General features: G+C 60.1%; 1 protein-coding gene across 4 annotated transcripts in view; it reads right to left on the bottom strand.

The window, feature by feature from the left end:
• Positions 1 to 16: 16 nt before the first annotated feature.
• Positions 17 to 23,080, bottom strand: part of FOXP4 (forkhead box P4) — a 37,722-nt gene continuing 14,658 nt past the window's right edge. For 2 of the 4 annotated variants that reach the window (XM_026864516.1, XM_026864517.1), the window contains exons 2-15: positions 21,249 to 21,371; positions 19,170 to 19,256; positions 13,187 to 13,337; positions 12,455 to 12,659; positions 12,060 to 12,164; positions 9,486 to 9,573; positions 7,477 to 7,560; positions 6,807 to 7,008; positions 6,626 to 6,702; positions 6,316 to 6,417; positions 2,131 to 2,252; positions 1,961 to 2,027; positions 1,684 to 1,850; positions 1,313 to 1,457 (exon numbers count right to left, since the gene is read on the bottom strand). In XM_026864516.1, coding sequence (XP_026720317.1) covers positions 1,313 to 1,457; positions 1,684 to 1,850; positions 1,961 to 2,027; positions 2,131 to 2,252; positions 6,316 to 6,417; positions 6,626 to 6,702; positions 6,807 to 7,008; positions 7,477 to 7,560; positions 9,486 to 9,573; positions 12,060 to 12,164; positions 12,455 to 12,659; positions 13,187 to 13,337; positions 19,170 to 19,256; positions 21,249 to 21,371 — 1,725 coding nt within the window. Of the gene's footprint in view, positions 1,458 to 1,683; positions 1,851 to 1,960; positions 2,028 to 2,130; positions 2,253 to 6,315; positions 6,418 to 6,625; positions 6,703 to 6,806; positions 7,009 to 7,476; positions 7,561 to 9,485; positions 9,574 to 12,059; positions 12,165 to 12,454; positions 12,660 to 13,186; positions 13,338 to 19,169; positions 19,257 to 21,248; positions 21,372 to 23,080 lie in introns of all 4 variants that reach the window. The other 2 variants (XM_026864515.1, XM_026864518.1) reach the window with 2 other exon arrangements.

Genomic DNA, 23,080 nt, shown 5'->3' with positions numbered 1-23,080 from the left:
TTTTTTTTTTTTTTTTTTTTTTTTTTTTTTTTTTTTTTTGGCATTAATACCATCTGTTCACCTGAACTACGGACCTTCTGTCTCTAGAAATCTTTTGGTATCTTCCCATCTGGACGCACACAAAAGGATAACAAAAAGAAAAGAGGAAAGCGGGAGCTGCGGCGGCAGCAGGCTCGGTTCGCTGGCCACAGCCAGGTTTGGCTACCACGGGGGTTCCCCGGGGTCGGCTTTGCCACCAGCAGGACGGCCGAGCAGTGGGTCACCGCGGGTGCCCCCCGGGAGGAGGCTCGGTGGTGCTGGATGCTGCCTCCCCGCACCACTGCCTGTCCTTGGAGACCCTGCCCCGGTTTTGAGGAGGAACCGGGGTGCACAGGGGGCCGGGAGCCTTTCCCTGAAGTTGAAGTGGGGCCACTGGCCATCCCGGCGTGGGCTGGCAGAGGTGTCACTCGCCGCAGCCGACGTCGAGAAGGAAGCGGGGAGCCGTGTCCTCGCTGCCGGGCGCTGGTGGTCGGCTGGGGACAGTCATCACTGCTGGGTGCCACCAGCCCCCTCCTCCAGCAGGGACTGGGGGGCTTGGGGAGGGCAGCTGCTCTGCTCGCCAGGCAGTTTAGCAACTTGCCAGAGGTGACAAGGCAAAGGGGACACAGTCCCACCAACACGCCGGTTCTCGTCCTTCCCCAGCTGCAAGACAACGGTGCAAACCCGACATCCAGATGACGGCAGAGGATTTGCCTCCATTTCTGCTGTTTCTTCCCCCAAAGCTGAGCAAAGGCAGCACATGCGCAGGGTTCACGGTCCCTCCTAGTGCAAAACCCGCTGGGGGACGGAGAGCTGACAGCGGGTTCCTGGCATTGCCTCCCTTCCCCACGGCGGTCGCTGGCGGAGGCTCGAGCATCCTTCACCGCAGGAGAAGAGGGGACGGAGGTGCCTTCCCTGTGCCCACCGCGCACGGGGAAGGCAGGAGGGACCATTTCGGACAGAAACAACCTACCATCCTCGTTCACCAGTCACTAACCAAGGGAGGAAGGGAGAAAAAAGTCCAGCTCTTGGGTTTTTTGCTTCTCGTGTCGCGGGATGTCCCCCACGGCAGAGGTCGGTCAGTCACCGGGGCTGCAGCGCGGGGCAGTGGGGAGCGTGAGGGACGCGCCGTCAGCAAGTTGTTGCACCAAGGAAACCCTTTTGCTTTGTGGAAGTGCCTTTAAGAAAGAGGTTAACGCCGAAGGTCACCTTGGGGAGGTGGGAGCCCATCGCTTGGTCTCCAGCCGGGAGGGTGGGAAGGGTTTGCCCCTCGGTGGGGAGGAGGAAGGTGTCCTTAGGACAAGTCTTCCACCGGCAGCTCCTCCTCCAGGTCCCTGTCATCGGGAATCGTCACATTCTGGTTGGTGGTGGCCATCAGCGAGACGGGTCTGCTGTCGTCCTCCGCTTCAGCTGGTTCCTCCTTCACGTGCACTGGATGGCTGCGGGGAGGGAAGCCTTCAGCCTCGGGGAGCTGGGCCCGCTGGATGCAACCCCAGGAAGCTCTCGGTCCAAACCCCCTCCATCCCTGTGTGGTCCCTCGCCATGTGAGGCAACGAGCAGCTCCCAGTGCCCCATGTGCCACCATCCCTTAGCCCCAAACCCTCCAGCAGCCCAGTAACACCCACCAGCACTATCCCTCGTCCCCTCGCCCCCAGCCAAGCTGACCTGTACTGCTGCGGGGACAGGCGCGGGCTGTTGCTGCCGTTGCTGTTGACCTGCTCCACGGTGCTGCTCACGTCGTCGTGGCCCACGTGCAGCATCCCGCTGGCGGAGCTGGTGTTGATCATGGTGGGGCTGTTCAGCAGCGGAAAGCTGCTCTCTGCCAGCGCAGCCTGCAACAGAGAGCGGCTTGAGGCACGGCGGGCGCGAGACCGCGATGGGAAACGCGAGCGCAGGATGTAGTGCCCCCACATCCCTGTCGGGGACGGGACTGGCTCCTTACCTGGTAACTTGCGTTAAGTGCTCCATAACCGAGTCCTGAAATCATGTTTTTGACTAAAGTCGGACTCCTGCAGAAAGAGAGAAAGCAGAATGATGCCCGGCTGAGCGCTCCCGGCCTGGGGACGGGGGGTTTGGCAGCAGAGCCAGGTCCCGTGGGAAGGGAGGACCCACCCTGTCATCTTTGGTGGCCTTCGCTTTTGGTACTCGTGCTCGTCGACGGTCCAGACGGCTCCCTTGACGTTCTCCACGCGCACGAAGCACTTGTGCAGGCTCAGGTTGTGGCGGACGGCGTTCTGTGGGCAGAGCGGGCAGGAGAGCTCAGCGGCACGGCCCTCGCCCCGCCGCCTGGACCCCTCCTCTTCCTCCTCATCCTCCTCCTCGCCCAGCCCCTGAAGGTCCCCACGGCTCTGGGCTGTCCCCGCCGCGCTCGGCTTGTCTACATCCGCCAAGGGATGTTGCAAGTGCTCACTCACCCCATCAGCACCGAGAGGGTTTAGGAGCCGAGCCCCCAAGCCGCACGTGGGACACGACCCCATTTCGTGGGCCTTGGCCAGATGCCGAGGAAGATGAGGACAAGGGACAAGTCACACCAGCAAGGACCCAGGAGCAGAGCCACCCTCGCCGCCGCAGCTCACTCAGCGATGCTCAGCAAAGCCAGCTAATCTTTTCCTTTCTTTTTCTTTCCCCCCACCCTCCCTTTTTGGTCCTTTCCCTCCCTTTCTTCTTTACATCGACCATCTTTACATTTCTAAATGTAAAATAAAGAGACACACACGTAGGCAGACAGCGCAGCCCCGAGAGATACCAGCTCCCTTTTCCCCTTCCAACTCCCTGCCATTTGCTACTGCCCCTATTTCATTACCAATTTTAATTTGCCTCTAATTAAATCCTGTGTATTTTTCCGACTCACTTGCTAATCCATGAGGGAGGCAGGAGGCTGGAGTGGAATCTCTCCGAGCTATAATTACAAAGGGCCTAATCACGCCGGGGCTCTGCCTTTGAATAAATTTCCTTGCATTAAGGTTCTCAGATTCTCTGCCTTGCAAATGAGAATGACCCCAATTTCAGGAAGTTGGCCTCGGAGGGTTTTTTTTTATATATTTTTTTTTTTATTTCGAGTCCTGATTCGTGATGAGAGACTAATTCGTTACGCTAAAACATTAACAGCAATTTAAAAGGTCGAACGGGGGCTGTATAAACAAAGGAGCCGGCCAACACAACAAGGCAAAAGGAGACACAAGGACTGAACCCCCCCACGCTGGAAAGTGTTAAGAGTTTCTGGAAACTCACTGTCCCCCTTTTTGCTTTTTAATTTAAGGACAAAACCAAGCAATGCTGAGGTCCTTCCCTTATTCTCCATCCATCCATCCATCCATCCATCCATCCATCCATCCATCCATCCATCCATCCATCCTCCAGGCGGTGGGGACAGGCAGGCTCCTGCTCCTCTTGCCATTTGGCAGAGCCAGCCCAAAGGGGAAACTTTGCAAGTGGCTCCCAGGAGCCGGTTTGTGGAGATTCAGGCACACTTGGTGCTGTTTGATGTGATTTTTTGGGGGGGAACTGGGAACCCCTGGGTCGCAGCAGGAACCCGCTGGTCAGCAGCTGGCCCAGCTCCTCAGGTGATGCACGGTGCAGAGCCAGACTCCTGGGTGCCAGCCCGGTGCCATCGCCGCTCTCACCCAAAGGATACGCTTCGTTTGGGAGATGCCCTGCCCGAGGGGCTGAGCCACCCCCATCCTCAAACCCCTTGCTGTCACCACGCAGAGCAGAGGGTCCAGCTGCGCTCAGCGCCACACAGAGAGATGTCCAAGGGGGACTCCAGACACCTCCGTGCTCCTGGGCCAGCAAGGGAGCAGGAGGAGCCCCCAGCCCCCGCTCCGTCCTTGCATCAGCTCTGCAAATACCCGGCTCCCTGCCCCAAGTCCAGCCGGGGCTGGGTCCTGCTGCTGCCCTTGAACCCCTGTCCCTTGGCGAGCAAACACAGGACTTCCTCCCCTGGCTGGGGCCGGATCCTGCCCCGCACTCCCCTTCCTCCTTCCTGTGGGCACAGGGGACTCCTCATTCAAACAAAGCCCTGATTAAAGGCAAGAAGCGTGGCAAAGCCGAAACCTTTCCTGCACACGGAGCCGCAGCCCCAGCCCAGCAGTGGCCACATCCCCCCTCTCCCCGCCCGGCAACTCCCCCCTGCTTCGAGACACCGGCAGGTATGTGTTTGCAAAGGCAAAAGTGGATAAAATAAATCCTGGCACCGGGCAGGATGTGATCCAGCATCACCAGAGCCTGGGATGCCCCATCCCCAGTGCTGGGTGTCGGGCAGGGTGCTGGTCCCAGGACACCCCCGCCATGGGAATCCTCCTACCTGGAAGGGGGGGTGGGTCCCCTGCCTCATCCTAACGTGGCTTTTGCATTTTGACAGAGTATTTGTTCAGTGCCAGACTTGGCTGCTCTGTTTGCTTCTCATCTTTGTCTATTCTAATGATGTTTGCTTTACGCCCCCAGCCCTGCTCCCCATGCTGGGGGGTCTCCCCGTGGACCCCCACACTGCACCATGGTTCTGCCCTACTGTGGGGATGGGGTGCCCACTTTGGCCCCCAGCACCCCTGTCCCGTCCTGGGGGGGAGCTACAGCAGGAGACGAGGGAGAAGCCACAGCAGAAAACGGTCATTTTCCAAAGAGCGGAAATACATTATTTTTTCCTGCGTATCCCCCCTCCTTCAAAAGCAGCCTGGCCTTGGACACTGAAAGTTGTGAAGGGAATAATCCCCCCCTGGCTTTTTTTAATCCCCTGCCATCCCTTCTGGTGGTGGAACAGGAAAAAATAAAGAGCAGCAAAAAGGGAACCAGAAGGGCTGGGGGATGCGCCTCTGAGACATCAACTCTGCCCCTGGGTAACACGGGGTGTGGGGGAGTCGCAAAGAAAAAACTTCAAAACATTTATTCCTGCCAGCTAGTAAAAGGGAAGCAAAAAGGTATTGTCACGTGTCATCATCTCATTGCTCGGATGGGGAAACTGAGGCACGGAGCAGCTAAAGTGCTGCCCTGGACAGCCCCTGCTCTGCCCCGGATGGCAAAAAATCCATCCTGGGAGCACTGGGATCTCTGCCCCAGGGCTCCCCACCACTCCCCAGACGCGGGGTGTCCCCGTGGGCCTGGCCGTGGCGGGGGCCAGCGATGCTCCCAGCGCCGTGGTGCCGGCTTGCAGTGCTGCTCGTGTGCCGTGAGGGGGACTCCAGACCGACGCCGGGCCACTGCCAGCACCAAAAATGGCCCAGACACCTCCAACTGCTCTTGTCCTGCTCCTTCCCGCTGGCACCCTCCCGCTCGGCGCGCGGGGATGTTCGGGACGGGCCGTGCCGAAGCCTGGGGCCACCCAGAAAGCTTTGGAACCAAAACGCCCCTTATTCACCCAAAGTTTGCAGCAGAGAAAGCGAAACCCTGCTGCGGTCAGCTCTGATCTGCAGCAGCAACACACGGGGGCCCTGGGCTCCAGAGTAACCGATTCCTCTTTAACTCTTTCAAAATGCACCATCTCGCTTGCAACTCGCTCATTCTCATTTTTCTTTTTTTTTTTTTTTTTTAAGGGTTAGCCCCCCTCTGTCACTCCACTTCTTGCTGCCCTGAGCAGGAGGAAGCTCTGTCTCAGTAAATACACGCAGCAGGAAACAACAAATTAATCTGCCCCGGTTGGGGCAATACCTGCTCCTTCTCACAACCTCTGAGACGCATTTTCTCACTCCTCAATTTCTAAATAACCACGAGGGGAGCAGCCCTGGCACCCGCGCGCTGGCCCCAAAATTCATACTCATCAGCCTAGACCAGTGACAAACCGCTCTGGGGTGTCAAAAATTTTCAGTACCTGCCTGTGCAGCACCGTGCACCGGGTGGGGGGAGCCACTGGGCACAGGCTGAGGGTCCCCCCAGCCACCACCATCCCCACGGACCACCCCAAGCCACCACTGAGACACGGCTGCCGCGGCTGCAGCCCCCCCTGCTCGCAGCGTGGCACCCAGCCCCAGGTTATCATTAACCTTATTTGCTATTATTTTGCTCTTTTCTCTGCCCTTCTCTCGGCGCTGCTCCAGCCCCAGCTCCACAGAAAGCCCCAGGTTTCTACAGCGCAGCCCTTTGCCACACCCTATGGCATGAACAACGGTACCCCCAGAGCCCACAGATGCATTTTGGGGGGAAAAAATGTGGGATTTATCCACAAAATCATTTCCTGCACCATCTCAGAGCTTTGCAATGAACTGGTTCTTTACCATAGCTGCCCATATAAACTGGAGCATCTCCCGCAGCAGGTAGCCCCGGGTGGGCTGGGGTGAGCCCCGCGGCGCTGAGCAGGGCTGCTCTCACCTTCCAGGTGGCCGTGTTCCTCCGGAAGTAGGCAAACATCCGCGTGAACCAGTTATAGATTTCGTTCAACGTTAGCTGCCTGTCGGGGGTCTCCAGGATGGCCTGAGAAACCAGAGAGGGGCCAAAAGCATCACTCGCGCTGCCCCTGCAGGGTTCAGTGCAAGGCAGGAGGGGAAGAAATGGGGGTTCATTGGGTGCAGGGGCTCCCCCAGGACCAAGAAAGTGGAGGAGAGCGTGGTTTTGCCTCAGGTACCCCACAGGCAGGTCTTGGGGTGCTGAGCTGAACCCCACGGCGCGGGGAGTCACTCACCTGCCGGATGAGCGAGGCGTACGTGAAGGGCGGCCGGACGTCCGCGTTTTTGTAAAACTCGTGATTCTGTGCAAGTTCTGAGAGAGAGACAAGAAACGAGGGGGTGGGGGGGGTGAAGAGACCCGCTTTGGGTCCTGGAGACCGCACGATGGAGGGTGATGAGCCCCATCCCGGAGCTCACCTGAAGATATTGGGGTGCAGAACTTCTCCGAGTTTCTCCTGCGGATGGGCCCCACGTTGTGTAAAGTGGAAGAGCTGATGACGGAGGGGCCCTGCCGCAGGGGGGTGATGGGCGCCGTGGCGGAGGTGGGGGGATGAGGTAAGCCGTCGGGGAACGTGTCGGAAGTGCTCTTGGAGAGGGTGGCACTGGAGACCAGGTTCAGCTGCACAGAGAGGCGGGAGGGAGGACGGGAGGTTGGGGACTGGGGTGGGGAAGGTTGGAGCTGGGGGAGCCCCCGGCACACCAGCAGCTGCGCCGGATTGTGTCACTGGGCTGGGCAGGGATGGGATGCAGCCACGGGATAGGATGTAACTGCAGGAGAGGATGCAACCACAGACCGGGCTGCAGCCACGGGATGGGATGTACCCGCTCCCTGCCCGAGCTGGCGCAGCAGCATGACGTGCCGACCCAGGCTGCGTTTCACTCCTGCCTGACGCACAGGGACCAGGTTGCGCGTGCCGGAGTGTGGCCAGGGCGTGCCCATCCCAGGGAGCCCGTCCAGCCGGGCCACGTGGGGCCGTGGTGACCGTCTGTAGGGCAGGGAGGGGACGGCAGCCAGCGGCGAGGGGACAGGGGAGGAGAGGGGGCGGCTGAGGGGACGTACAAGGGCAGGAGGGGGACGCACGCTTACAGGTTGGCTGAAAGGCTTTGGCTCTGAAGGTCTCATGTGGAGATGGGCCATCATTGCTTGGAGACGCTCGCTCTCCTTTGCCAGCTGCGGGAGGCAAGAAGCAGAAGGGAGACGGTCAGGCCGTGCTGGCAATCACTGCAGAGGCGCTCGTGGCAGGGAGGAGCTGCCCACTGAGCCCTCAGCCCTGGCTCTAGGCTGGCAGCATCCTCCAGTGTCCCTGCAGGAGCCACCTCCAGCCTGGTGCTGAGCCCTCCCAGGGCCCCCAGTGGGCTCTGTGGGGGGCTGCGACACCCATCGTGGGGGGCACAGGGGCTGCCGCTGCTCCGGCTCCGTGTGTGCAGTCAGATGAAAAATCTATGGTGAAACGGAGTCATTTCCCACGCCTTCAGGCTGCCAGCCACCAGCACAGCCCAGGCCCGACCACCCACCGCAGCCCTCGCTCTCCTCCCCGGGTGCTCCTGTCCCCGCGCCTGCCGTCCCCGTCCCCTTCGCCCTCCTCCAGCCCCTGCTGCCTCCCGCTCCCCAGCGGCTCCCTGCCCATCTACCCATCCCTCCGCCCGTCCACACATCCACCTGGACGCACAACATCGCTTTAATTGCCCGCTCCGGCCTGTTTACTCCCCGGAGTGCGGAGAAGGGTGAAATATTCACTGTGGCACCAGGAGAGACTTTGAGCCCGGCGGAGGCGATGGGATGTGACACCCGCTCTCTTCCCGTCACCTTCCCTTTCCACCACGACCCCTCAATCTTGGGGCTCAGGCACATCCCGATGTGCTGCCCGCTCCCCACCAGCCGAGCCCCCTCCCTGGGCAGGCGCCCAGAGCCGGGCGTCAGGCGAGGAAGGAGTTAAAGGCAGGAGCCAGAGCGGAGTTTGCTGCAAGTTTGGAGCAGCTCAGATGCTTTTGCGCTGTCGTGGTGCTCATTAGAGCTGACAGGTCTCCCCTCGTGATGCAGACGCTCTCCGCCGGCACAGCGGGAGCTCCGCGCTGAAAACTTTATAATTGGTAGCTCCGGTGGCAGGTTCTCCTCTCTGCACACGCAGCTTTCTGCTCGCCCTTCAGCTTTTTTTTTTTTTTTTTTTTCCCCTTTTTTTTTTTTTTTTTTTTTTCCCCCCCTTCCTTTCCCTCCCCTCTTTAAGCCCCAGTAATTGCTTTCAACCTCTCTCTTTAGCGAGGGCTGGGGAGCAGGATGTGATCACACTGCTTCGCCCAGCCGGCTCTGCAGCCTGCCCAGCTGGGAAGGTTTTGTTGTGTCCCCCCTACCCCACAGTCCCCATTATTCTAACTCTGGGCAGAGTCTCCCAAAGCTCCCCCGGGGACGGCGTCCCCCGCGATGACACTCACCACCACGCACCGCGATGGGCACAAACCATGTGGAGCTCCAGCCAGCCCCTGGCCCCACAGCCGGGCCCCCAGGTCTCTGACAGAGCCCCCTGCCCCATCCTGCTTTCCCCCTCAACCACTTTCAAGTCTCAAGATAAAAACCCTCCTTTTCCTCCCATTCCCCCCCCACCCTTCTTTATTAACTGAATTACGCACAACACGCTGGGGAGTCGAAGATGCTGGGAAAGGCACTATTTAAAGAACTGCCTTTCCAAAAATAGCACCCCAAAGACCACGTTCAGCCACCAAAATAAGTGGCCTGATTTCCAAGGAGCCTGGTAGCCCTGTGGCTCCCACTGTGGTGGCGTGGCTGGTCTGCAGCATCCCCTTGTACCCACAGGGACACTCTGGGCAGGAGGGATGGCTCATCCCTTCCTCCAGCCCTACCATAACCAGTCAAGGATGCTGGTATTGGAGTGGGAACCAGTTTGAGGGTCTCTACCAGGACACAGCCTAGGGCCATCACTTTTTGGCTTAAAATGAGCCCTTGGGGTGGCTGGTTATGTCACTACAGTCCCCGACCTCACTAACACCCTCCTGCAGAGAGCAGCCAAGCCACAGCACAGCAGAGCTGGGGAGGAGTTGCCTTTCTAACCCCGTGGTTTTTGAGGCTGGGGCGATACCCACCTGTATTTCCAGCTGCTGTACCACTTGCATCTGGACTCGACACTGGGCTGTGCTTCGGTCATCAAGTGCATGTTCTGTATTGAGGTGTCTGGGGAGGAGAACACAGGGGTTTATGGCTGGACGTGCCCAAAATACGGCCCCTCCACCGGGACCACACCTGGGATCAACAACCTGCCCACTGCTCTGTACCACAGCAACACCCGAGGACACCCGCGAGGTGCTGCCTGCGCCGGGGCTGCTCCGGCACTGCCCAAAGCTCAGCGAGCAGGAGGGAAACTGAGGCAGGAAGGTGGTCAGATGAACTGGGCTGGGCCTCCTCCCCAAAGCCAGGCTGGAGGGCGGCTGTGGACACCCAGCCCTGCCCGGGACAGCCCTGTGGTGTTGAGGAGCAGCCCGGGGCTGATGGAAAGTCCTTGCAAAGGCTGCTGGCAGGAGGCACCCAGGAGGACCTGAGGAGCAGGTTTCCAGCACAAAGGTGGCATTATGGAGGTTGACTTACACCCTCTAAGGAAACCCCTGAAGGCAGAGGTGACATTTCCAGGGTGCTCACCATCCTACTGCTTTCATGTCTTATGTTTATGTTTATAAAGCACAAGGACCAACCGTCCCTCCTTCTCAGGGAGGGGAAGGGCTCCCGGCAGAGGCAAGTGGACAGTGACAGGGACACTACTTGCTGCAGAGCTGGGGACATCCCAGCATTGCTTTTTGGGGGTTCCTCACCCCCCAGATCCAGCAAAGCAGCAGCCTGGGGACGCACCTAGGCCCAAAGATGTCACATGGCCAGGCCACGTCCTTACTGGGGTGGGTGAAAACCCAGGTGGTCCTCACTGGAAGAGTGGCACAGGGTCACCTGGGGGATGCTGGGCAGCAGGGCAAACTGTACCAGGGTCAGCCACCCTGGGAATGCCCCAAAAAGTGGCATCTGATACTGGGAAACACAGAAGCATCCCAGGGCCATGGGCCAATGCTCTCCAGGACCAAGACTGAGATATTTCTGCTGAGACATCCCAGGAGAAGGTGCCTCAGGAGTATCTACCCTTGGTCTGGATCGGGAAGACAGCGAGAGTCTCACCCGGCTGTTTGTGAGAAACTTCCAGCCCCAACTTGCAAAAACAAGTTAGGTAACTGGGACTGGCTGCCAAGCTCGAATGTGAGCAAACCCTGATGGTGTCTCAGCCCCGCTCTGCAGGGCTGCAGCTGGACCCAGCCACCCGCTCCTCTCCCCGCACGGCAGACTGAGGGCACGGCTGTTTCTCCAGGGAAAAAGCTTATCGAGAGCCCAGGCTGTGCTGAGCGGGGACAGACATCTCCCACCGACCCTCGCAGGCTTTTTATAAACCACTGCTCAAAGGACGCGCTGCCCCTTCCCACCCCAACGCTGAGGCTTTCGGAGCTGCTCCATGGAGGTGATGCTGGGAGGAGGCTCAGAGCCAAAGCAAGGTCCACGCTGCAGCTGGGCTCAGCCTTTGGGAGCTGGAAGTGTCTGTCCCACACCCCGACACATGCTCATGTTGACACAGAGGGGACAGAAACACTGCACTAGTGTTGTCAGAGAGGCTGCCCCTTGGGAAGTTTGCTCCTGTGAGCACCAGGTGTGCTTAGGGGGCAGGCTGGGGGGACACAGGGACCCTACAGCCCCGGAACTGCGACCCAACCCCGGCCATCCCCTGCCAACCCCAGCTCCAGCTTCCAAAGCGGAGCTTGCTGATCTGCCCCGTGCCATGGAAACATGCCCGGAGATGGGAGGAGATGCCTTATCGAGGTTCACCCCGTGAGTCAGAGGAAGGAGGACGCAGGAGCCTGACTCAGTCACTCTATCACCACCCAGCAACACTCCCCCAGCCTCCCCAGGCTGCCTTCGCACCTCCTCATCCTCCCGAGCAAGGCCTCTGCCCAGCTCCTTCCCTGGGAATAAGGAAGCTGGGGCAGTCTGAAGGATGTTCTTACCGGAGCCGGCCCTGAGCACGTGGCAGCGGACGGGATCGGTTTGTAAAAAACCCAAAACCTCATCAATGCAGAGCAAAGCGTGCGCCGGCGCGTCTCGGCCGCTGCGCCGAGCAGACAGCCGGAGAGGCGGGGGGGGAAGGAGCAAGCAAGCCCGTCAGTTCCTTCTGATGTCTTTGCTAAAAATCCTGGCTACAAAGAGATCTAATTGCAAATGAACTAATTAAGTAAACCTCTGACGAAGCGTGAAAACAATTTGTTTGACCCTGACGCTAGCAGAGGGCTCTTCGACAGCGGAGTTAATCAGTCAGCGCCGGAGCCCACAAGCAGTGTCAGCGGGCTGCCGCGCCGCCATCTGCTTCCTCCCCTCCTCTCGCCCCCCAGGAGGGGAGCTGAAAACTCCCCTCGTCTGCTGCCTGCGCCTGCCCGCTCCTGCCCACTGCACCGGGTCTCTTCTCCTCGAGCAGCAATCTCTGGTGTTTCCTCCTTTTGCATGGAGGCCCCCTGGCTCCGGGCAGACAGACTTTGGCGTGTCCAGACTCATTTCCAGGGGCTCCCCCTCTGCCAGCCTGAGAACATAGGCTCTCCCCTCCTCCAGGAAAATCTCCCCCAAAAACGGCGGACACTTACTTGACAAACTGTCCCAAGTCCTCACAGAGGGTTTCGCAGCCTGGCCACTTGCACTCTCCGTGGCCGTAGAGCGGGTGGGAGCCGGGGGTCTCTTCATGAGAAGAGCTGCAGGAGAGGGAAAGGAACTGTCAGACAGGGCAACCGTGATGCTCCAGCATTCCCGTGCACGGGGCCAGCTCAGGGACCCATGGGGCACCCCACAGTGACAACTCCCTCTCCTCCATGGGCACGTGGGCGCAGCAAAACAGCAACAGGACTTGTTTATAGGGTGGGCAGAAACCCACCCCCCCCCAACCCTCCCAACCCTGTTGCCAGCCCTGCAGGTGACAGATCCTGGCCCCTTCCACCTCTCCGGGGGTAAAAACACAAAGTGTCAGGGCCCGGCCCAGCCCTACCTGTCCCTTCTCGGCGTGTGCATGGTGCTCTGTCCATTGGGCAGAGGGTGATGGGAAATGGGAGGCGAGACCTTGGCGGCGGAAAACGAGGTAGAGTTGGAGGTGTTGGTGGTGAGGTCGAGACCTTCTTGCTTAATGCTGTCCTCGACGGGCTGGGCAGCCGTGACCTCCTTCCAAAGCTGCTGGAGGTCCGAGGGGCACACAGCTACAGCACGGGGAGAAAGCGCCCGCTGTCAGCAGGGAGAAGGAGCAGCACCCGCTGGCACCCATGCGCCAGGCTGGCGCGGGACCCCAGGGGCTCCCTCCCTGACTGGTGGGCACAGCCCAGCTCCCCCAAACTCAGGAAATCATCACCCCAAGGTGGGCAGAGCCCTCTGGGCCAACACCCGGGGAGGAAAGGCTGCCCAGCCCCATCGGGAGGCCCAAAACAAGGCACCCGCAGCACCCAGGGAGCCCTGCAGAGCTGTTCCCAGAGGGGAGGAGACCCTGGCTCCCCACACCCTGGCACCCCTCTGCAAGAGGAAGCCGGGGGCCCAATCCCGCGCTTCAACCCAGCTCAAACTCTCCCAGGCTGCTCTGGCTGTTAACACCATCAGGCCCCAAACTTTAGATGGGTGCATTAGGAAAAGCAAGACCCCAGCCCCCTCCCCAGCCCTCCCTCGCTAGAAGCAAGGAGAAGCTGCAGCGTGGGGGCCCCCCGGTGCGCTCCCCACCCTCGGGAGGGGTCCTTACCTTGGGGCAGGGTCTGGAGGGGCACGGTGCCCTGCCCCGGCGGGAGGCTCACCAGCCCCTGGCGCTGCAGGTTTAACAGGTGCTGCTGCTGGAGCTGCTGCATCTGCAAGAGCTGCTGCTGGAAGGCCAGCTGCTTGTTCCCCAACGGCTGCTGGGAGACAAAAGGGAGAAATCAAAGCGTGTTATTTCCAGCCTCACAGCAGAAAACCCCTTTGCAGGGGAGGCAGGGGCCCGGTGGCAATGAGGGACGCCCGCGGCGACGGGCCCACGGCTGCGGGTGCCTCCGTCCTGCTGCTGGGCCTGCTCAGCTCACGGCGGAGCCGGACGGAGGCTTTGATCTGTCGGAAGAGGAGGGGAAGGAAAGGAAAGGGGAAGGGAAAAATAAAGCACTGAAAAAGAGAGGGAGTGAGCGGAGCTGGGGGCTTGCTCACAGCAGAGACCCAGTGCTGCCTGCGAGGTGGGTGAACCCACAAACCCGAGCCGCGGGGTGTCCCACATGGGGAGGCTCAGCCACAGGGTGAGCTCCCACAGGCGTGGAGAATCACCCAAAAAAGGGGGCTCCCGGCACCCAAACAGCATCCTGGATGCACAAGACCCTCCTTTAAGCAGGGAAATGCTCCCTATTTGCCCAAAATTACCATTTCAAGCCCCTTCTTGTTGGGGGGCACAAAACAACTGTTCGCAGGGAAGCAGGTGCCCAGCGTCAGTACAGGTGCCCCCACCCTGACCATGAGCATCCCTCAGGTAGGCAACTCTCCCACCTGTCCCCAGGAGCTGGCCACGCTCTGACGGGCATAGCCAGCCCTAAACTAGTTAGGCAGGACGGGTCCCTGGGGAGGCACCAAGAAATCCATGAGAATTAACTGAAGGGGAGAGAATTCAATTAGGGATGGGGACAAGCAGCTGCTAATCCGAGTCGGCCACGAGAGGGGAGCTGCCCCGGGCCTGCCCAGCCTCATTAGCAGGGCAGGCATCTCTGTAACCCCTTGAACCCCTCTGTTTGTGCAGACATTGTTTGTGGGCTGCGAGGAGCCGGGCTGGCAGGCAGCGTGAGCCGGCTGTGCCACGCTGACCAGCCCCGGCAGCAGCCCGGCCCCTGCACGCCAGCTCCCTTAATCGTGAGGAAGAAAAGTGCCGGAGCCCCTCTGGGCAGAGCAACCCCCCTGATCTCACTGCGCTCCTGAGTGGGGGCACTTTGCAGCGCCATTGCTTGGCCCCAAAAGCAGCATTTTCATGCCCATGTGCTTAGTGACGAGCACAAGAGCTCTGCAATAGGCAATGTCCTTTTTTTAACCATCTGGCTGGGTCTGAGCATCGTGGGGATTCAGGCTCCTGGTGCACTGGGGATCCCAGGGACCTGGCACAGACCCTCCTCGCTCTCAGTGATCCCCGAGGCTCCCTCTCGCTCTCTGCTCAGCAGGGCACAGCAGACTCACTCTGTGGCAAACCCAGTTCACAGCTTAGTCTGCAATCAGAACTGCTGTAACCCAAAGCAGCACCCCAGGCCTTGCGGGATACAGACTGTCCCCTGCAGATGCTGCTGATGCTCAGCCGTGGCTTTGTGAAATGGAGGGTGAGGATGAGCTCCAGGCACTGCCCAGCAAAATCCTTGTGGTCTGCAACCTCAGCGACGCCTGTGAGTTCTGTCTAGGGCACAGGGAGAGTTTAAATTTGGTTTCTCAGCCTCAGAGGGATGTGTGGGCTCCTCCCTGTCCTGTTCACCTCACGCCATGGCAAAATTGTCGCCGCAGAGTCAGGTCTGCATCCTCTCTGGCTTTGCCTCAGTCCTGCACCTCTGATGCATGAAGATAAAGGCACAGATCAAAGCGATTTCTGCTCAGTGAAGAGAAATCCCTGTGCTTGCCCTCGCTCCTGAGCAAGGTGCTGAGCCAGGAGGGCTTCAGGCCACGGGGTCTGAACAGACCATGGACCACGATGGAGGAAAAAATGCAGGACCAGGCTGCACACCCGAGGGCCTTAGCAGAGGCAGCGCTGTCCCCCATGGTGGCCTGGTCCCCTGTGAGGGGAAGCTCTGCACGATGGACACGCATGTCCTCGCCTTGGTTAGAAACAGCAGCTGGGACGGGACAGGATGGGATGGGACGGGATGGGACGGGCTTCTCCTCCTCTTCCCAGCCCCGCCACCGCCCTCCCCGGGGGCCCCAGGGCGAGCCCGGGCTCTGTGTGAACACAGCCTCATTCATGGCACTTCCAGGCTGCGGAGCAGGAGGAAATTGGGAGTGGATGAAGTCATGAGGATCCCCAGGGCACGCTGCCTGCGCCTCCTAGCCCAGCTGGGCTCTCCCAACCCGGCCTCCCCAGAGCTGCGGCCGGTGGAGTCAGACCCCCCCGTGGCAGCAGCCCAGCCCTGCCCCGTGTGTGGTTCTGGCACGGACCACGCTGTCCACGTCGAAGCTGCTCCTTCACATGCTTCAAACCCACGTGCACATCCTTCCAGCTTCACCAGACTGTGAACACAGGGACCAGCCCTGGGAACACAAGCCCTGGTTCCTGGTGGATGCACAAACGCGTGGGCTAAGCCAAAACAAGGACCAGTTCTCTGTGGGGAAGCCCATCTGCCAGTCCCTAGACAGCAACTGCTGCGCCGCAGAGCCAACGAACCGCACAGCTCAGACCCACCGAGTGCGATGGGAGAAGAGGGGCACCCACCTGCACACCCACCCAACAGCACCCACCAGCTCGGGGGCTCCGAGCCCAGTTTGCCCTGGAGGAAGCAGGGTGGTGATTGCAGCCTGGATTTCAGCCCCAGCCTTACTGAAAACCTCTCTCCTCAGCCATCGCCCCACAAGCTTCGCTCAGCTCCGCTCCCCTCAGCAAACCTCAGCCCCGCAAACACCGGCCGAGTCCCTCCCAGAGGGGACCCCCCAGCACCCGCCAAAGGAGCTTGCTCTGTGTTAGGGCCAAATCCTGCATTTGGCCCCCACACCCCCCCATCCCAGCGCGGGGGCTCAGGGTCCGGAGCTTCGCCTACTCTTGGCGTACATTAGATGCAGATGACTGGGTGCAGCTACCGGGGTAAGAGCTGCCGTCACTTTGATTTATGAGCACATCAGGAGGAGTTTCGGCGTGACACACGGGACTGACAGGAGCAGTTCATTAAGCTGACACTGAGGTTAGGCGGCAGGCAGCCCCCTTCCCGCGCCACCCCCCTCCCCTGCCCCACCAGACTCGGGAGAGGGCAACCCCCCACTGCCACCCCGGCAGCTTTGGGGGGCACACGGAGACCCACTGGCCTCACCCCCAGGGGATATTGGGGTCTCTGCACCTGGATGCCACTTGCAGAAGCTGGGCTTAGAGGGGCAAAGTGGCCGGGGAAAGAGCAGGACAGCAGACACCAGCTTCGCTGCCTCTTGCCACGAGGGTGAGGGGCTGCCCGGAGCCATCCCAGCCCTGCGCTGGCAGCTCCTTGCTCCCCCTGTGTCCAGGATGCTGATGGGGGTTCACCCTGACACCCTAATTCAGGAAAACGCTCTGGGCTGGGCTGTGCTGCAGCTCTGCCCCATCCCAGCGGGACGCATGGATGCTCGGATCAGCCTCCTTGCTCGGCCCCTTCCTCGTGCCTCCCCGCGGCAGTGCAGCCCCTCGCAGCCCACGGACACAAAGCACCCCCCGCATCCTTTGGGACAGGATGCTGCCGACAGGCGCTTCCGACACGTTTCCATCCTCCACGCTTCCTTTTTTTTCCCTGCTCTCCCCTTCCCTGCAGCTGCCGGGGGACCTCTGGCCGCGCCGCTTCTCCTGGGGAGATCTGAGCCGCTCCTCCACGAGATGTTGCTCCCTGCTCCCAGCACCGCGGCGGCACAAAGCCGTTCCCACCTGCTGATCCCCCTCTGCGCTCGCAGACGAGCTGCTGACTTACAACCACACCGAGGCGAGTCCTTGAAATCAAGCAGAGGGAAAGCAGAAGGCGCTCGGTTTACAAACCTTGCAGCGGGGCCGTAATTAAATACCGCCGTGGATTTCCATGAAGGAGACGACGCTGGCCAAGAGCGGCTCTGTGGCGGCATCCCAGACACGCCAGCTATTCCCCGCGCCGTCGGGGGAAGCGACGGCATCGCCATTCCCGGCAGGCAAGCGCCTGCCTTATTAATAGCAGCCGCCCAAATTCATGGGGTGAAGCCAACACCACAAAGCCCGGCCAGGAGTTTTAGGGAGGGGAAAATACTGTGGCATCCCCTCACAGGGACCCTCTCGCTGTTTTTCCCGGCCATGGGTTGGTGATGCTGCCAGGAGCTGGATGCACACCCCTGCAGCAGCATCTAATGCCCCTTCCCACCCACCCCCCGCTGGCCACTCAGACTTTCTTAGTGGATAAATTTCTCATCTCCTCTGTACCATTTAATTAAAAGTTAACACGCGCTTTTTAAACCAGAAGCCCGCTAAGCAAGCCCTTTGTTAAAGCTTAATTATATCCCCACTCGTTGTCGCAATATAACATTGCCACGGCCAAGAGGAAAGTCCTTGAGGAAGCTCAGATTTATGCCTCCCCCGTTCCTGGTGCACGAGCAGCTACTCCAGCTCCTGGAGATGGCTCTGATAAAGCCTGACCCTGCACACGCTGCGTAAATACGCCGACATCCCACAATGAAAGCCCGGGTCAAAGTCTATTGAAGGCTCGAGTGGGTGCCGGCCCGACCCCGCGCCGCTCCAGCTGCCCTATTCCCCCAGCGCCGGCGGGTGCTTCGCTGTCGAGCCCCCACTGCAGCCACCCAAATGCACAGTCTGGGCTTAAATGCTTTCTCGTTCCAAAGAAAGCTGAAGTTTTAAGTGCTGAGAAGTGCTGTAAATCAGGGTGATGGATTTCGGGAGGAGTGACTGCAACAAACAGCCCCAGCACCCCATTTTTCTATCATTGCTACTGATGTTCGGCCTGGGGCAGGGACTGAGCAGCTCAGCCCCATGTCCCTCTGTGCTGGGAGCCTACGGAAGGACAGCAGCGATGCCAGACATAAAGCAGCAACGTGCAATGTAAAATAACCCACACACCACCCCCCCTGCCCTTGCAGCACTGATCTGGGAAGATAGAGGGGCAAAAATATATTTTTAAAAAAATGAAAGGGAGTGGTGCTGTCTGCCTGATGCTGGTCGGGGTTGACCCTCAGCCTCCGTGTGACCAGCACATCCCCAAAATTAAGCCTTGCTGATACAGCTGCAACGCCTCCGAGTGTGTTACTATGGGAAAGGACAGTATAAACTGTTGGGTAAAGGGAGTTATACAAGACTGATGCAATCACACCAGCATAACCACTTCACCATGCAGCCACCTCTCCAGAAAAGGACCCACCACTGCTGACCCAGTCGCGGGGGGCTGACAGCATCCCCTGCCTGAGCAGCTCCCATTGGAAAAGCCCTTTTCCTGCATCGCTGCTATTTCACGCAGAGTTTGGGTTTTGCAGAACCACCTTTCCAGGCAGGAAAAGTCCTGGTTTGGGTTTCCACCTGCCTGCCTCCTTGCCAGGGTGCTGCCATGTCAGCTCAGTCAGGACTGGGCTGCCCGATCCGAGCTGTGCCAAGAGCCTGGCAGGGCCGGTGAGTCAGGCAAGGGCTGAGCCAAGCCCCCGCTGCGAGGAGGATTTGGGGAGCCCTCGCTCTGTGCCAGGGGAGCCAGCGACCTGCCCTTCCCACTGGGGAGGGTCCGGCGGCGCTGCCAGCCCACACCCACCACCCTCACCGCTCCCCACACCCGCCCCAAGTTTCTAGATGCGCCGACAAGGACGCGGCGCTGAGAACGATGCAGCTCGGTGCATGTGCCAGATCGCAGATAGGGAGGAGAAACAACTCCCAGCGCCCTGACTGGCCACCCTGGCACCCCCCCAGGAGCAGGATGCCCCCATGTCCCATCCTTGCTGGCTCCCAGGCGGCTGCCCTGGGTGCTGGGATTCACACACACCTTGTTTTGTGCTGGTCCCCCTTTTATTTGCTGCCAGATCTGATGGCCCAGAACCCATCTGCGTGAGCTCACCTCTTTGGGTTGCTGCTTTCCGGCTTGCTGCTGTGTCAATAGCTGCAGGTGAAGCTGCTCCTGTTGCTTCTTGTAGTATTCCTGCAACTGGGAGGGAGGGAGGGAGGGACGGGAGGGGAGAGAGAAGCCAGATTAGCAGCAGAAACACCCCGTTCGCATCTCCCTGCCCAGCACTACCCCGTGCCCAGCACCGGGCTTTGCCACAGCCATGCCAGCTCCTGGTGCCGTGCCACCAGGGCAGGCTCTTGGCTGCAGGTTAAGAGGAAAAACACCCGCTGAAGGTGTCACGGCTGTAGAAGAAACCTTGGGCACACACTCCAAAGGGCCCTGGATCCCCACAAGTAAAACCCCCAAACATCACCAATGCCAAACCTGCCATTCGTTTTCACACTGACCCCCTGCTCTGACTTTTTACCACCAGCCGGTCCGGGAGCTTCTGCCCTGCCCAGCCCCAGGAAGGAGGGTCACAACCCGCCGGCTCAGTAATTCCTGTGTATCCTGGGGATTTTGCAGCTGTACTGGCGGAGGTTTTGTTCAAGAGGGGGATATGAAACGCCAGGAGGTGGGTGAGCCCCTTGAGAGAAACAGGCCCAGGCGCTCTGGCACGTAACGCAGCGTTTCAGCCGCAGACAAACCCCATTTTCAGTATGGTGGGACCCCAAAACACTCCTGGAAAGTGTTGTGAGAGCCAGGGGGCTCCCAGCTGGGAAAGGGCCAAGAGCAGCCACAGCCCCTGGTCTGGCCGGTGCAACACCACGATCACCGGGGGCTCAGACTGGCACCCCCCTTCACCGGCACCCCGGGAAAGCGCAGGCAAGCCGGCTCCTCACAGCACCCCAGCCAGATCAGAGGGGTCAGGAAAAGAGAGAAAAACACCCCAGGGCCGCGACGAGTCACCAGAGAGGGTCCCAGTCTGCAGAAGGCAGCGCCGGGACCTGTCGGCGTTTGACGCCAGCTCTCGCTCCAGCCCCTAAATAAACTGTTGGTGATGGATTTGCTGCAGGCGGGGGGGGGCAGAGGCACGGGGAGGTCAGCGAGACCCAGCAGCCCCCTCCCACCCGGCCCGTACCCCTGCGCAGGGGCGACGGCGGCGGCTCAGGAATGCCCCTTTGGATGCCGGGAAGCCTTTATCAGCTCGGGGCTGACAGCGCTGACAGCAGCAACTTTGCTTTTTCTGTCGGCGAACAGGTTTGGAAAGCCTGGGTGTTTACCCGAAAGCCAATCAAAGCCAGGTCTCTGCAACATGGTCGAGCGGGGCTGCGGGAACATTGGGTCAGGGGTGAGAGGTGTGATGTTTGGTTTTCTTCTGGTGGAGAATGCGAGCTATTCCGGCCTGGGTTGTTTAATTTGCAGTCAAACGTGTTTCTTTATCCGGCTCCAAAGAGGCTTGGAGAAGGACCCACCCAGGGTAGTGTTTACCCTTTGTTCTTTCCCTGGGGCCAACCTTGAATCCTTATCAGCCTGTTTGGAGTAAACAGGTACTGGGGGCAGGAGGAAGGGTGTGGAGGATGCTTGTGGGATTTCTCCTTCTCTCCCTCCCGCCGGCGGGAGGTGTTTACCCAAGCAGACCTGTTTTGTTTCGGAGTTGAGGTTTGTTTTTTTTCTTCTCCTCCTTTTTCTTCCCTCCCTGTTCGTTTTACATTTGACAGAGCGCTCCGGAAAAGCTGAGCAGGGCCGTGAGAAACAAACCCATGCGCTCAGGTCTGGAGCCGGACCCAGGCACCTGCCCCAAAGCCCAGGCAGCGGCTGTGAGCCGTCGAGCCAAGAGCATCCACCCCTGACCCCAGCTCTCCCCAAGAGCTGGGCAGCCCCAAACCAGCCCCTAGGCAGGAGCCTTCTGGGCTCGGAGACCCTGACTCAGGGCACCAGCATCTGGCTTTGCCGGCACCGTTAGCACCCTCAGCTCTTTTCATCTCTCGGTGTGGATGTGCTGGGAATCCCCAAGGAAATAAATGTCAGGGGAAGCCAGGAGCTCGGGGAGGAAAGGGCACGTCTGCCTGCCCACAACATGCTCCAGCGGGAAAGGATCGAGCTGGGCTGGATCCAGCCCACGCACAGCCAGCCCGGGACCAGCGTTACCTGTTGCAGCATTATCGCCTGCTGCTGCTGCAGGAGGGCCTGGAGCTGGGGCGGCGAGAGGATCTGCTGCATCTGCTGCGGCGTGATCATCTGCGGGGACATCATGGCCACAGACACGGGGACCTGCGGAGAGGAGGGACACGTCACTACTCCCAGCTCCAACCGCGGAGAACCCTTCTAGAAATACCGACAGCCTCCAAGTGCCTCCCACCCCCCAGGCTCTCCCCAGGTATCGCCCATGCCCCCGCTATCCCTGCGTCACCTTTGGGTGAAGCCCTTGGCCACTGGTCTGTCCTGGCATGCTGAGGCCACCGCTGGGGACACGGTGATGGCAGGGAGGTGCCCTCCAATGCTGCCGGCACTGGGGTGGAGCTTTCTAAAAGCACGAGCTCCCCAACCCTGTGAGCAGGATGATCTCTGCCCGTGGGGTCTTCTTTAAACACCGCTTAGCTGGGGGAATTAGGCATCTAGAGGAGCCAGCGGTGCATGGGCAGCCAGCTCCAAACCACAGCTCCCTCCCCTCCTGCGAGCATGGGAAAGGTGCCGGGCACCCCTCCTTCCCTCAGGGTCCCGGAGGATGCAGGGAGGAGGGAAACACCAAGGGAAGCCGGGAAGATACCGATCACCCAAATAACTCTGCAAAGCAGAGCACGGAGGAAGAGGTTACCAGGTTTTCCATAGACACATCAAAGCTTTACCTCCAGTTGACACCAGTAACTCACATAATTACCATGCCAAGTGGAGGGAGGGCTGAGAAAACCTGCCAACCCCTGCCTTTGGTTATCATAACACGGGTCCACACCCCCACAGCACAGCGCCAGAGAGCCGGGGAAGGTGTCAGTGATGGATCCCAGCCCCGGTCCTGCCCAGGTGGAGCAGTGCCGCCTTCCCAAGCACGGCCATCAAGAGCTGCCTTGTGCCAGCCCTCTGCCCGTCCCTTCCCCAGGCTCTGGGCAGGGTTGTGCCTCTGCTGTAATTAAATAACCCTTCCTAGATGCTCCCTTACCCTACTGCTGCTGGCTGGGGGCAGGAGAGCCAGTGGGCCACCAGCAGCCTCCTGCTGGCCCCTGCCTGGCACCCTCAGGCTCCTCAAGGGGACCCCAAGGAGGAGGGAACTCCTTGGTGTGTGGGACATGGCAAAGCCCAGGCCAGGCTCCTGGTGCAAGCCAAGGACCCAGTTTCAATCCAGAGTAGATGACTTCTCATCCCCTCACTCCAGGGTCTTGGGACCTCAGAGACCAATGGACAGAGAAACAAAGCAACCGGCCTCAGAGCACCTGGCGAAGTCCAAATGAGAGCACGGAACCCGCCAGCCCCTCCTGCCCAGGACCCCCAGCAATGCCCAGACTCCCCTGTTCGGATCTGCTGCCCAACCTGAGGGCTGTCTCCCCGCCACCAGCCACCCTCAGTGGGACAGAACGGTGACAGGACCCCGGAGGTGGCCCCACGCAGTCCCTCCCATCCGTGGTGGGCGTCCGACCGGGCTGGAGCACGCTGACCTTCAAGGTAGATTGCAACGGCTTATCTGTTTACTCAGGCATTTTGCTGGAGGGAGGCGTCGCAAGCGGCCTGAGTTTTATTTGTCGCCGGCGATCCCCCCTCAGCTGCCTCCCTGTCAGAGTTATTGATTAATTGCTGCGTGTTCACACCCAAGGGCTGCCGCTGGGGCGCCTGCACCAGCCTGCCTGGCGGTGGAGGGCCCGGGAGGCTGTCGGAGCATCCCCATCAAAGAGCTGCAAAGCCCCGCGAGGGCTCCAGCACCCGTTGACACCTTCCCAGAGAGCCTGGAGAACCCCAAGCTCCCGCCCCAGCAGCACCAGCACCGGTGAGGA

The sequence above is a fragment of the Athene cunicularia genome (genome assembly GCF_003259725.1).
Source record: "Athene cunicularia isolate RWA chromosome 26 unlocalized genomic scaffold, athCun1 chr26_part2, whole genome shotgun sequence".
Classification (NCBI taxonomy): Eukaryota; Metazoa; Chordata; class Aves; order Strigiformes; family Strigidae; genus Athene; species Athene cunicularia.
The sequence above is the reverse complement of the archived record's forward strand: the minus strand, read 5'-3'. Positions and strand labels throughout refer to the sequence as shown.